Genomic DNA, 16,047 nt, shown 5'->3' on the forward strand with positions numbered 1-16,047 from the left:
GTATCATCTACCACACAGTATACAGGACACAGCCGTATACAGACCGCTCATCATGTATCATCTACCACACAGTATACAGGACACAGCTGTATACAGGCCGCTCATCATGTATCATCTACCACACAGTATACAGGACACAGCCGTATACAGGTCGGCCATCATGTATCATCTACCACACAGTATACAGGACACAGCCGTATACAGGCCGGCCATCATGTATCATCTACCACACAGTATACAGGACACAGCCGTATACAGGCCGCTCATCATGTATCATCTACCACACAGTATACAGGACACAGCCATATACAGACCGGCCATCATGTATCATCTACCACACAGTATACAGGACACAGCCGTATACAGGCCGCTCATCATGTATCATCTACCACACAGTATACAGGACACAGCCGTATACAGACCGCTCATCATGTATCATCTACCACACAGTATACAGGACACAGCCGTATACAGACCGGCCATCATGTATCACCTACCACACAGTATACAGGACACAGCCGTATACAGGCCGATCATCATGTATCATCTACCACACAGTATACAGGACACAGCCGTATACAGGCCGATCATCATGTATCACCTACCACACAGTATACAGGACACAGCCGTATACAGACCGCTCATCATGTATCATCTACCACACAGTATACAGGACACAGCCGTATACAGGCCGATCATCATGTATCATCTACCACACAGTATACAGGACACAGCCGTATACAGGCCGATCATCATGTATCACCTACCACACAGTATACAGGACACAGCCGTATACAGACCGCTCATCATGTATCATCTACCACACAGTATACAGGACACAGCCGTATACAGGCCGCTCATCATGTATCACCTACCACACAGTATACAGGACACAGCCATATACAGGCCGATCATCATGTATCATCTACCACACAGTATACAGGACACAGCCGTATACAGGCCGATCATCATGTATCATCTACCACACAGTATACAGGACACAGCCATATACAGGCCGATCATCATGTATCATCTACCACACAGTATACAGGACACAGCCGTATACAGGCCGATCATCATGTATCATCTACCACACAGTATACAGGACACAGCCATATACAGGCCGGTCATCATGTATCATCTACCACACAGTATACAGGACACAGCCGTATACAGGCCGCTCATCATGTATCATCTACCACACAGTATACAGGACACAGCCGTATACAGGCCGCTCATCATGTATCATCTACCACACAGTATACAGGACACAGCCGTATACAGACCGGCCATCATGTATCATCTACCACACAGTATACAGGACACAGCCGTATACAGGCCGCTCATCATGTATCATCTACCACACAGTATACAGGACACAGCCGTATACAGACCGCTCATCATGTATCATCTACCACACAGTATACAGGACACAGCCGTATACAGGCCGCACATAATGTATCATCTACCACACAGTATACAGGACACAGCCGTATACAGACCGGCCATCATGTATCATCTACCACACAGTATACAGGACACAGCCGTATACAGGCCGCTCATCATGTATCATCTACCACACAGTATACAGGACACAGCCGTATACAGGCCGATCATCATGTATCATCTACCACACAGTATACAGGACACAGCCGTATACAGACCGCTCATCATGTATCATCTACCACACAGTATACAGGACACAGCCGTATACAGGCCGCTCATCATGTATCATCTACCACACAGTATACAGGACACAGCCGTATACAGACCGCTCATCATGTATCATCTACCACACAGTATACAGGACACAGCCGTATACAGACTGGTCATCATGTATCATCTACCACACAGTATACAGGACACAGCCGTATACAGGCCGGGCATCATGTATCATCTACCACACAGTATACAGGACACAGCCGTATACAGGCCGATCATCATGTATCATCTACCACACAGTATACAGGACACAGCCGTATACAGACCGGCCATCATGTATCATCTACCACACAGTATACAGGACACAGCCGTATACAGACCGCTCATCATGTATCACCTACCACACAGTATACAGGACACAGCCGTATACAGACCGCTCAACATGTATCATCTACCACACAGTATACAGGACACAGCCGTATACAGACCGGTCAACATGTATCATCTACCACACAGTATACAGGACACAGCCGTATACAGGCCGATCATCATGTATCATCTACCACACAGTATACAGGACACAGCCGTATACAGACCGGCCATCATGTATCATCTACCACACAGTATACAGGAGACAGCCGTATACAGGCCGCTCATCATGTATCATCTACCACACAGTATACAGGACACAGCCGTATACAGGCCGCTCATCATGTATCATCTACCACACAGTATACAGGACACAGCCGTATACAGGCCGCTCATCATGTATCATCTACCACACAGTATACAGGACACAGCCGTATACAGACCGCTCATCATGTATCATCTACCACACAGTATACAGGACACAGCCGTATACAGACCGGCCATCATGTATCATCTACCACACAGTATACAGGAGACAGCCGTATACAGACCGGCCATCATGTATCATCTACCACACAGTATACAGGACACAGCCGTATACAGGCCGATCATCATGTATCACCTACCACACAGTATACAGGACACAGCCGTATACAGGCCGATCATCATGTATCATCTACCACACAGTATACAGGACACAGCCGTATACAGACCGGCCATCATGTATCATCTACCACACAGTATACAGGACACAGCCGTATACAGGCCGCTCATCATGTATCATCTACCACACAGTATACAGGACACAGCCGTATACAGACCGCTCATCATGTATCACCTACCACACAGTATACAGGACACAGCCGTATACAGACCGCTCATCATGTATCACCTACCACACAGTATACAGGACACAGCCGTATACAGGCCGGTCATCATGTATCATCTACCACACAGTATACAGGACACAGCCGTATACAGACCGGCCATCATGTATCATCTACCACACAGTATACAGGACACAGCCGTATACAGGCCGATCATCATGTATCATCTACCACACAGTATACAGGACACAGCCGTATACAGACCGCTCATCATGTATCATCTACCACACAGTATACAGGACACAGCCGTATACAGACCGGCCATCATGTATCATCTACCACACAGTATACAGGACACAGCCGTATACAGACCGCTCATCATGTATCATCTACCACACAGTATACAGGACACAGCCGTATACAGGCCGCTCATCATGTATCATCTACCACACAGTATACAGGACACAGCCGTATACAGACCGGCCATCATGTATCATCTACCACACAGTATACAGGACACAGCCGTATACAGACCGCTCATCATGTATCACCTACCACACAGTATACAGGACACAGCCGTATACAGACCGCTCAACATGTATCATCTACCACACAGTATACAGGACACAGCCGTATACAGACCGGTCAACATGTATCATCTACCACACAGTATACAGGACACAGCCGTATACAGACCGGCCATCATGTATCATCTACCACACAGTATACAGGACACAGCCGTATACAGGACGCTCATCATGTATCACCTACCACACAGTATACAGGACACAGCCGTATACAGAACCGCTCATCATGTATCATCTACCACACAGTATACAGGACACAGCCGTATACAGGCCGATCATCATGTATCATCTACCACACAGTATACAGGACACAGCCGTATACAGACCGGCCATCATGTATCATCTACCACACAGTATACAGGACACAGCCGTATACAGACCGGCCATCATGTATCATCTACCACACAGTATACAGGACACAGCCGTATACAGGCCGATCATCATGTATCATCTACCACACAGTATACAGGACACAGCCGTATACAGGCCGCTCATCATGTATCATCTACCACACAGTATACAGGACACAGCCGTATACAGACCGCTCATCATGTATCATCTACCACACAGTATACAGGACACAGCCGTATACAGGCCGATCATCATGTATCATCTACCACACAGTATACAGGACACAGCCGTATACAGGCCGCTCATCATGTATCATCTACCACACAGTATACAGGACACAGCCGTATACAGGCCGCTCATCATGTATCATCTACCACACAGTATACAGGACACAGCCGTATACAGACCGCTCATCATGTATCATCTACCACACAGTATACAGGACACAGCCGTATACAGACCGCTCAACATGTATCATCTACCACACAGTATACAGGACACAGCCGTATACAGACCGCTCATCATGTATCATCTACCACACAGTATACAGGACACAGCCGTATACAGACCGGCCATCATGTATCATCTACCACACAGTATACAGGACACAGCCGTATACAGACCGCACATCATGTATCATCTACCACACAGTATACAGGACACAGCCGTATACAGGCCGCTCATCATGTATCATCTACCACACAGTATACAGGACACAGCCGTATACAGGCCGATCATCATGTATCATCTACCACACAGTATACAGGACACAGCCGTATACAGGCCGCTCATCATGTATCATCTACCACACAGTATACAGGACACAGCCGTATACAGGCCGCTCATCATGTATCATCTACCACACAGTATACAGGACACAGCCGTATACAGACCGCTCATCATGTATCATCTACCACACAGTATACAGGACACAGCCGTATACAGACCGCTCAACATGTATCATCTACCACACAGTATACAGGACACAGCCGTATACAGACCGCTCATCATGTATCATCTACCACACAGTATACAGGACACAGCCGTATACAGACCGGCCATCATGTATCATCTACCACACAGTATACAGGACACAGCCGTATACAGACCGCACATCATGTATCATCTACCACACAGTATACAGGACACAGCCGTATACAGGCCGCTCATCATGTATCATCTACCACACAGTATACAGGACACAGCCGTATACAGGCCGATCATCATGTATCATCTACCACACAGTATACAGGACACAGCCGTATACAGGCCGCTCATCATGTATCATCTACCACACAGTATACAGGACACAGCCGTATACAGACCGCTCATCATGTATCATCTACCACACAGTATACAGGACACAGCCGTATACAGGCCGCTCATCATGTATCATCTACCACACAGTATACAGGACACAGCCGTATACAGACCGCTCATCATGTATCATCTACCACACAGTATACAGGACACAGCCGTATACAGGCCGATCATCATGTATCATCTACCACACAGTATACAGGACACAGCCGTATACAGGCCGCTCATCATGTATCATCTACCACACAGTATACAGGACACAGCCGTATACAGGCCGCTCATCATGTATCATCTACCACACAGTATACAGGACACAGCCGTATACAGACCGCTCATCATGTATCATCTACCACACAGTATACAGGACACAGCCGTATACAGACCGCTCAACATGTATCATCTACCACACAGTATACAGGACACAGCCGTATACAGACCGCTCATCATGTATCATCTACCACACAGTATACAGGACACAGCCGTATACAGACCGGCCATCATGTATCATCTACCACACAGTATACAGGACACAGCCGTATACAGACCGCACATCATGTATCATCTACCACACAGTATACAGGACACAGCCGTATACAGGCCGCTCATCATGTATCATCTACCACACAGTATACAGGACACAGCCGTATACAGGCCGCTCATCATGTATCATCTACCACACAGTATACAGGACACAGCCGTATACAGGCCGCTCATCATGTATCATCTACCACACAGTATACAGGACACAGCCGTATACAGACCGCTCATCATGTATCATCTACCACACAGTATACAGGACACAGCCGTATACAGACCGCTCAACATGTATCATCTACCACACAGTATACAGGACACAGCCGTATACAGACCGCTCATCATGTATCATCTACCACACAGTATACAGGACACAGCCGTATACAGACCGGCCATCATGTATCATCTACCACACAGTATACAGGACACAGCCGTATACAGACCGCACATCATGTATCATCTACCACACAGTATACAGGACACAGCCGTATACAGGCCGCTCATCATGTATCATCTACCACACAGTATACAGGACACAGCCGTATACAGGCCGATCATCATGTATCATCTACCACACAGTATACAGGACACAGCCGTATACAGGCCGCTCATCATGTATCATCTACCACACAGTATACAGGACACAGCCGTATACAGACCGCTCATCATGTATCATCTACCACACAGTATACAGGACACAGCCGTATACAGGCCGCTCATCATGTATCATCTACCACACAGTATACAGGACACAGCCGTATACAGACCGCTCATCATGTATCATCTACCACACAGTATACAGGACACAGCCGTATACAGGCCGATCATCATGTATCATCTACCACACAGTATACAGGACACAGCCGTATACAGGCCGCTCATCATGTATCATCTACCACACAGTATACAGGACACAGCCGTATACAGGCCGCTCATCATGTATCATCTACCACACAGTATACAGGACACAGCCGTATACAGACCGCTCATCATGTATCATCTACCACACAGTATACAGGACACAGCCGTATACAGACCGCTCAACATGTATCATCTACCACACAGTATACAGGACACAGCCGTATACAGACCGCTCATCATGTATCATCTACCACACAGTATACAGGACACAGCCGTATACAGACCGGCCATCATGTATCATCTACCACACAGTATACAGGACACAGCCGTATACAGACCGCACATCATGTATCATCTACCACACAGTATACAGGACACAGCCGTATACAGGCCGCTCATCATGTATCATCTACCACACAGTATACAGGACACAGCCGTATACAGGCCGATCATCATGTATCATCTACCACACAGTATACAGGACACAGCCGTATACAGGCCGCTCATCATGTATCATCTACCACACAGTATACAGGACACAGCCGTATACAGGCCGCTCATCATGTATCATCTACCACACAGTATACAGGACACAGCCGTATACAGACCGCTCATCATGTATCATCTACCACACAGTATACAGGACACAGCCGTATACAGACCGCTCAACATGTATCATCTACCACACAGTATACAGGACACAGCCGTATACAGACCGCTCATCATGTATCATCTACCACACAGTATACAGGACACAGCCGTATACAGACCGGCCATCATGTATCATCTACCACACAGTATACAGGACACAGCCGTATACAGACCGCACATCATGTATCATCTACCACACAGTATACAGGACACAGCCGTATACAGGCCGCTCATCATGTATCATCTACCACACAGTATACAGGACACAGCCGTATACAGGCCGATCATCATGTATCATCTACCACACAGTATACAGGACACAGCCGTATACAGGCCGCTCATCATGTATCATCTACCACACAGTATACAGGACACAGCCGTATACAGACCGCTCATCATGTATCATCTACCACACAGTATACAGGACACAGCCGTATACAGGCCGATCATCATGTATCATCTACCACACAGTATACAGGACACAGCCGTATACAGACCGGCCATCATGTATCATCTACCACACAGTATACAGGACACAGCCGTATACAGACCGCTCATCATGTATCACCTACCACACAGTATACAGGACACAGCCGTATACAGGCCGCTCATCATGTATCATCTACCACACAGTATACAGGACACAGCCGTATACAGACTGGTCATCATGTATCATCTACCACACAGTATACAGGACACAGCCGTATACAGACCGGCCATCATGTATCATCTACCACACAGTATACAGGACACAGCCGTATACAGGCCGATCATCATGTATCATCTACCACACAGTATACAGGACACAGCCGTATACAGGACGGTCATCACGTATCCTCTACCACACAGTATACAGGACACAGCCGTATACAGGCCGCTCATCATGTATCATCTACCACACAGTATACAGGACACAGCCGTATACAGGCCGCTCATCATGTAGCAGACCCCACTTGCTTGTGAATTGCTATGGATTCTTGTCTGCCACGCACAGGGTTAATAGACTATTTTCTAATTGTAGTGATTTCTTTGGCTGATTTTCGCAGTGTCGGTGCGGACTGTCTTCCTGCTGTGCTGGGAGCGGGGAGGGGGCGCGATCACTGACATATGTCACAGCTCTGCTTGTGTGGGGAACGCAGGAGGGAATCGGCAGATCTCAGGATCAGGAGGAGACTCTGATCACAGGGACGTCTATTTCACCAGCGCCGCGACATGTGGCTCTCATTATATAACCAATTATCTGCTGCAAATCTATATTCTGCCCAACAGAGGGCAGTAACCCCTTCACTTCCAAATGCCCTAAAATACTGCCTGCTCCCCAAGATCACAAAAACCTGTCCCCCCATAACGAAGATTGCATTCCCCTTCTTCAAACGGGCTCTCCCCATCACACACTCTGCTTCCCTCTCTTCGCATAGCCTTTTACCCCCTCTACTCACACAGCCTGTTCTCTCCCCCTCTTTGCGCAGCCTGCTCTCTTCCTTGCGCAGACTTCTTCCCTCTCCTCTGTGCGCAGACTTTTTCCCTCTCCTCCGTGCGCAGACTTCTTCCCTCTCCTCCGTGTGCAGACTTCTTCCCTCTCCTCCGTGCGCAGACTTCTTCCCTCTCCTCCGTGTGCAGACTTCTTCCCTCTCCTCCGTGTGCAGACTTCTTCCCTCTCCTCCGTGCACAGACTTCTTCCCTCTCCTCCGTGCGCAGACTTTTTCCCTCTCCTCCGTGCGCAGACTTCTTTCCCTCTCCTCTGTGCGCAGACTTCTTCCCTCTCCTCCGTGCGCAGACTTCTTCCCTCTCCTCCGTGTGCAGACTTCTTCCCTCTCCTCCGTGTGCAGACTTCTTCCCTCTCCTCTGTTCGCAGACTTCTTCCCTCTCCTCCGTGCGCAGACTTTCTTCCCTCTCCTCTGTGCGCAGACTTCTTCCCTCTCCTCTGTGCGCAGACTTTTTCCCTCTCCTCCGTGCGCAGACTTCTTCCCTCTCCTCTGTGCGCAGACTTTTTCCCTCTCCTCCGTGCGCAGACTTCTTCCCTCTCCTCCGTGCGCAGACTTCTTCCCTCTCCTCCGTGCGCAGACTTCTTCCCTCTCCTCCGTGCGCAGACTTCTTCCCTCTCCTCCGTGCGCAGACTTCTTCCCTCTCCTCCGTGCGCAGACTTCTTCCCCTCTCCTCCGTGCGCAGACTTCTTCCCTCTCCTCTGTGCGCAGACTTCTTCCCTCTCCTCTGTGCGCAGACTTATCCCCTCTCCTCGCGGGCAGACTTATCCCCTCTCCTCGCGGGCAGACTTATCCCCTCTCCTCGCTGCAGACTTATCCCCCTCTCCTCGCTGGCAGACTTATCCCCTCTCCTCGCTGGCAGACTTATCCCCCTCTCCTCGCTGGCAGACTTATCCCCCCTCTGCTCGCTGGCAGACTTATCCCCTCTCCTCGCTGGCAGACTTATCCCCCTCTCCTCGCTGGCAGACTTATCCCCCTCTCCTCGCTGGCAGACTTGTCCCCCTCTCCTCGCTGGCAGACTTGTCCCCCCTCCCTGCACCTCCCCCTCGCTCGGCAGACCCCCCCTCTCCCCCCCCCCCCCCGCTCGGCAGCCCTATCCCCCTCTCCCTCGCTCGGCCCGACTTATCCCCCCCCCTCTCCTCGCTGGCAGACTTGTCCCCCTCTCCTCGCTGGCAGACTTGTCCCCCTCTCCTCGCGGGCAGACTTATCCCCTCTCCTCGCGGGCAGACTTCTTCCCTCTCCTCCGTGTGCAGACTTCTTCCCTCTCCTCCGTGCGCAGACTTCTTCCCTCTCCTCCGTGTTGCAGACTTCTTCCCTCTCCTCCGTGCGCAGACTTCTTCCCTCTCCTCCCGTGCGCAGACTTCTTCCCTCTCCTCCGTGCGCAGACTTCTTCCCTCTCCTCCGTGTGCAGACTTCTTCCCTCTCCTCCGTGTGCAGACTTCTTCCCTCTCCTCTGTTCGCAGACTTCTTCCCTCTCCTCCGTGCGCAGACTTCTTCCCTCTCCTCTGTGCGCAGACTTCTTCCCTCTCCTCTGTGCGCAGACTTTTTCCCTCTCCTCCGTGCGCAGACTTCTTCCCTCTCCTCTGTGCGCAGACTTTTTCCCTCTCCTCCGTGCGCAGACTTCTTCCCTCTCCTCCGTGCGCAGACTTCTTCCCTCTCCTCCGTGTGCAGACTTCTTCCCTCTCCCCCGTGCGCAGACTTCTTCCCTCTCCTCCGTGCGCAGACTTCTTCCCTCTCCTCCGTGCGCAGACTTCTCCCTCTCCTCCGTGCGCAGACTTCTTCCCTCTCCTCTGTGCGCAGACTTCTTCCCTCTCCTCTGTGCGCAGACTTTTCCCTCTCCTCCGTGCGCAGACTTCTTCCCTCTCCTCTGTGCGCAGACTTTTTCCCTCTCCTCCGTGCGCAGACTTCTTCCTCTCCTCCGTGCGCAGACTTCTTCCCTCTCCTCCGTGTGCAGACTTCTTCCCTCCCCCGTGCGCAGACTTCTTCCCTCTCCTCCGTGCGCAGACTTCTTCCCTCTCCTCCGTGCGCAGACTTCTTCCCTCTCCTCCGTGCGCAGACTTCTTCCTCTCCTCTGTGCGCAGACTTCTTCCCTCTCCTCCGTGCGCAGACTTATCCCCTCTCCTCGCGGGCAGACTTATCCCCTCTCCTCGCGGGCAGACTTATCCCCCTCTCCTCGCTGGCAGACTTATCCCCCTCTCCTCGCTGGCAGACTTATCCCCTCTCCTCGCTGGCAGACTTATCCCCCTCTCCTCGCTGGCAGACTTATCCCCCTCTGCTCGCTGGCAGACTTATCCCCTCTCCTCGCTGGCAGACTTTATCCCCCTCCTCCTCGCTGGCAGACTTATCCCCCTCTCCTCGCTGGCAGACTTGTCCCCCTCTCCTCGCTGGCAGACTTGTCCCCCTCTCCTCGCTGGCAGACTTATCCCCCTCTGCTCGCTTGCAGACTTATCCCCTCTCCTCGCTGGCAGACTTATCCCCCTCTCCTCGCTGGCAGACTTGTCCCCCTCTCCTCGCTGGCAGACTTGTCCCCCTCTCCTCGCGGGCAGACTTATCCCCCTCTCCTCGCTGGCAGACTTATCCCCTCTCCTCGCTGGCAGACTTATCCCCCTCTCCTCGCGGGCAGACTTATCCCCCTCTCCTCGCGGGCAGACTTATCCCCCTCTCCTCGCGGGCAGACTTATCCCCTTCTCCTCGCGGGCAGACTTATCCCCTCTCCTCGCGGGCAGACTTATTCCCTCTCCTCGCAGGCAGACTTATCCCCCTCTCCTCGCGGGCAGACTTATCCCCCTCTCCTCGTGGGCAGACTTATCCCCTCTCCTCGCGGGCAGACTTATTCCCTCTTCTCCGTGCGCAGCCTACTCCCCTCTCCTCCCTGCGCAGCCTACTCCCCCCCACCTTGCGCAGCCTTCTTCCTTTTCCTCCCTGCACAGCCTGCTCCCCCCCAATCTGTAGCAGGATGTCAGCGTTTTCAGCTGTTTCCTCACTTATCACAGAGATATGTAGAGACAGAGAGCAATGTGAGGCTACGAGCAGCTGCAACAACGCTCTGTCCAATCATCAAGGGAAGAGCCAACAGAGTCTGTGCAAAATGGGATTTCCACAGGCCGGGGATGATTTTAGGTTGTGTGGCTGCGGTACCGTGCCATATAAACGACATTGTGTATCCATCTAGGATCTAAGGGGCAACGTTTCTGCCTGTGGAGAGTGACATGCCTGGCATATGAGCATAAGCCTCCTTACACTGGCATGTCACACTCAACAAGGAGAAACAGTGCCCCTTAAATCCCAGTTATAAGCCTCTCATACAGACAAATCGGATCTCATACTTTGCACTGATGAGCGGCAACGTCCCGAAACACCATGTCTGCAAACTGAGATTCTGGTTTAGTTTCTATCCTAAGTCACATGACAAGGGCTGTTAAAGGGTCGATATTGACTTAGGATTGCTGCTTCCAGTTGGTGCGCTAGAGTTCAAGTCCTCGTCCTGTGTGAAGAGGCAGTTTGTATATTGTGAATCTTCTATAATCAGCCGGGCTGCAGGGGGCGCTGCACCTCAAAGGCACATTACATTGTGGTCATTTACACCCACCTTTGAGCCCAGCACCCGGGCAGTTACTTACCTGGAAGGAGTGGTTGTTGTAGTACCGGTCCTCCAGCGCGGCGCCCCCATTCTGCCGGGTCAATGCCAGACTCTGCACAAAGAAAATTCAGACGTAAAGTGAATTAGTCAGCAAAGAGCGACTGTTCACACCTAGCCCAGGCGTCGGCGCACCACGACACGGCTCATCATTCAGCCGCCTGCTTCTATTCCATCTATCTACACCCTCCTCTATAAAACTGGAGCTGTCAGTTAAAGAAGCCTGCACCCCCCCACTCCTTGCACAGCCCTGCACCCCCTCCACTAATCACACAGCCTGCTCCCCCCACTAATCACACAGCCTGCTCCCCCCCACTAATCACACAGCCTGCACACCCCACTAATCACACAGCCTTCTCCCCCCCACTAATCACACAGCCTGCACCCCCCACTAATCACACAGCCTGCACCCCCCCACTAATCACACAGCCTGCACACCCCACTCCTCACACAGCCTGCACCCCCACTAATCACACAGCCTGCATCCCCCACTCCTCACACAGCCTGCACCCCCCACTCCTCACACAGCCTGCACCCCCCACTAATCACAGAGCCTGCACCCCCCACTCCTCACACAGCCTGCACCCCCCACTAATCACACAGCCCGGACCCCCCCACTAATCACACAGCCTGCTCCCCCCCACTAATCACACAGCCTGCACCCCCCACTCCTCATGCAGCCTGCACCCCCCACTAATCACACAGCCTGCACCCCCCACTCCTCACACAGCCTGCACCCCCCACTCCTCACACAGCTGCTCCCCCCACTAATCACACAGCCTGCTCCCCCCCACTAATCACACAGCCTGCACCCCCCACTAATCACACAGCCTGCACCCCCCCACTAATCACACAGCCTGCACCCCCACTCCTCACACAGCCTGCACCCCCACTAATCACACAGCCTGCACCCCCCACTCCTCACACAGCCTGCACCCCCACTAATCACACAGCCTGCACCCCCCCACTCCTCACACAGCCTGCTCCCCCCCACTAATCACACAGCCTGCTCCCCCCACTCCTTGCACAGCCTGCACCCCCCCACTAATCACGCAGCCTGCACCCCCACTAATCACACAGCCTGCACCCCCCACTCCTCACACAGCCTGCTCCCCCACTAATCACACAGCCTGCTCCCCCCACTCCTTGCACAGCCTGCACCCCCCCCACTAATCACGCAGCCTGCACCCCCACTAATCACACAGCCTGCACCCCCCACTCCTCACACAGCCTGCTCCCCCCACTAATCACACAGCCTGCTCACCCCCACTAATCACACAGCCTGCACCCCCCACTAATCACACAGCCTGCACCCCCCACTAATCACACAGCCTGCACCCCCACTAATCACACAGCCTGCACCCCCCCCACTCCTCACACAGCCTGCACCCCCCACTAATCACACAGCCTGCACCCCCCACTAATCACACAGCCTGCTCCCCCCCACTAATCACACAGCCTGCACCCCCCACTAATCACACAGCCTGCACCCCCACTAATCACACAGCCTGCACCCCCCACTAATCACACAGCCTGCACCCCCCCACTCCTCACACAGCCTGCACCCCCCACTAATCACACAGCCTGCACCCCCCACTAATCACACAGCCTGCACCCCCCACTCCTCACACAGCCTGCTCCCCCCCACTAATCACACAGCCTGCACCCCCCACTAATCACACAGCCTGCTCCCCCCCACTCCTCACACAGCCTGCACCCCCCACTAATCACACAGCCTGCACCCCCCACTCCTCACACAGCACTGCACCCCCACTAATCACACAGCCTGCACCCCCCACTCCTCACACAGCCTGCTCCCCCCACTAATCACACAGCCTGCTCCCCCCCACTAATCACACAGCCTGCTCCCCCCACTAATCACACAGCCTGCTCCCCCCCACTAATCACACAGGCCTGCACCCCCCACTCCTCACACAGCCTGCACCCCCCACTAATCACACAGCCTGCACCCCCCACATCCTCACACAGCCTGCACCCCCCACTCCTCACACAGCCTGCATCCCCCACTCCTCACAAAGCCTGCACCCCCCACTCCTCACACAGCCTGCACCCCCCCACTAATCACACAGCCTGCACCCCCCAATCCTCACACAGCCTGCACCCCCCACTCCTCACACAGCCTGCTCCCCCCACTAATCACACAGCCTGCTCCCCCCCACTAATCACACAGCCTGCTCCCCCCACTAATCACACAGCCTGCACCCCCCACTCCTCACACAGCCTGCACCCCCCACTATCACACAGCCTGCACCCCCCCACTCCTCACACAGCCTGCACCCCCCCACTAATCACACAGCCTGCTCCCCCCCACTAATCACACAGCCTGCTCCCCCCACTAATCACACAGCCTGCACCCCCCACTCCTCACACAGCCTGCACCCCCCACTAATCACACAGCCTGCACCCCCCACTCCTCACACAGCCTGCACCCCCCACTAATCACACAGCCTGCACCCCCCACTCCTCACACAGCCGGCACCCCCCACTCCTCACACAGCCTGCATCCCCCACTCCTCACAAAGCCTGCACCCCCCCACTCCTCACACAGCCTGCACCCCCCACTAATCACACAGCCTGCACCCCCCAATCCTCACACAGCCTGCACCCCCCACTCCTCACACAGCCTGCTCCCCCCACTAATCACACAGCCTGCTCCCCCCCACTAATCACACAGCCTGCTCCCCCCACTAATCACACAGCCTGCATCCCCCACTCCTCACACAGCCTGCACCCCCCACTAATCACACAGCCTGCACCCCCCACTCCTCACACAGCCTGCACCCCCCCACTAATCACACAGCCTGCTCCCCCCCACACTTCGCACAGCCTGCTCCCCCACTCCTCGCACAGCCCGCACTCCCCCACTAATCACGAAGCCCGCTCCCCCCCACTAATCACGAAGCCTGCTCCCCCGCCACTAATCACACAGCCGGCTCCCCCCACTCCTCGCGCAGCCTGCTCCCCCCTACTCCTCGCGCAGCCCGCTCCCCCCTACTCCTCGCGCAGCCGCTCCCCCTTCCACTCCTCGCGCAGCCCGCTCCCCCTCCCACTCGTCGCGCAGCCCGCTCCCCCTCCCACTCCTCGCGCAGCCCGCTCCCCCTCCCACTCCTCGCGCAGCCCGCTCCCCCTCCCACTCCTCGCGCAGCCCGCTCCCCCTCCACTCCTCGCGCAGCCCGCTCCCCCTCCCACTCCTCGCGCAGCCCGCTCCCCCTCCCACTCCTCGCGCAGCCCGCTCCCCCCCACTCCTCGCACAGCCCGCTCCCCCCCACTCCTCGCACAGCCCGCTCCCCCCACTAATCACACAGCCCGCTCCCCCCACTCTCGCGCAGCCCGCTCCCCCACTCCTCGCGCAGCCCGCTCCCCCCACTCTCGCGCAGCCCGCTCCCCCCCACTCCTCGCGCAGCCCCGCTCCCCCCCACTCCTCGCGCAGCCGCTCCCCCTCCCACTCCTCGCGCAGACCGCTCTCTCCCCCACTCCTCGCGCAGATCGCTCTCTCCCCCACTCCTCGCGCAGATCGCTCTCTTCCCCACTCCTCGCGCAGATCGCTCTCGCCCCCACTCCTCGCGCAGACCGCTCTCTCCCCCACTCCTCGCGCAGGGACCGCTCTCTCCCCCACTCCTCGCGCAGACCGCTCTCTCCCCACTCCTTGCGCAGATCGCTCTCTCCCCCCCACTCCTCGCGCAGGATCGCTCTCTCCCCCACTCCTCGCGCAGCCGCTCTCTCCCCCAAATCCTCGTGCAGCC

The 16,047-nt window shown here is 54.2% G+C and overlaps 1 protein-coding gene across 1 annotated transcript in view; it reads right to left on the minus strand.

Moving 5' to 3' along the window:
• Positions 1-16,047, minus strand: part of SPA17 (sperm autoantigenic protein 17) — an 87,145-nt gene that overhangs the window by 47,756 nt on the left and 23,342 nt on the right. The window contains exon 3 of the mRNA XM_075328593.1: positions 12,267-12,338. Coding sequence (XP_075184708.1) covers positions 12,267-12,338 — 72 coding nt within the window. The remainder of the gene's footprint in view (positions 1-12,266; positions 12,339-16,047) is intronic.

This window comes from Anomaloglossus baeobatrachus, chromosome 11 (genome assembly GCF_048569485.1).
Source record: "Anomaloglossus baeobatrachus isolate aAnoBae1 chromosome 11, aAnoBae1.hap1, whole genome shotgun sequence".
NCBI lineage: Eukaryota > Metazoa > Chordata > Amphibia > Anura > Aromobatidae > Anomaloglossus > Anomaloglossus baeobatrachus.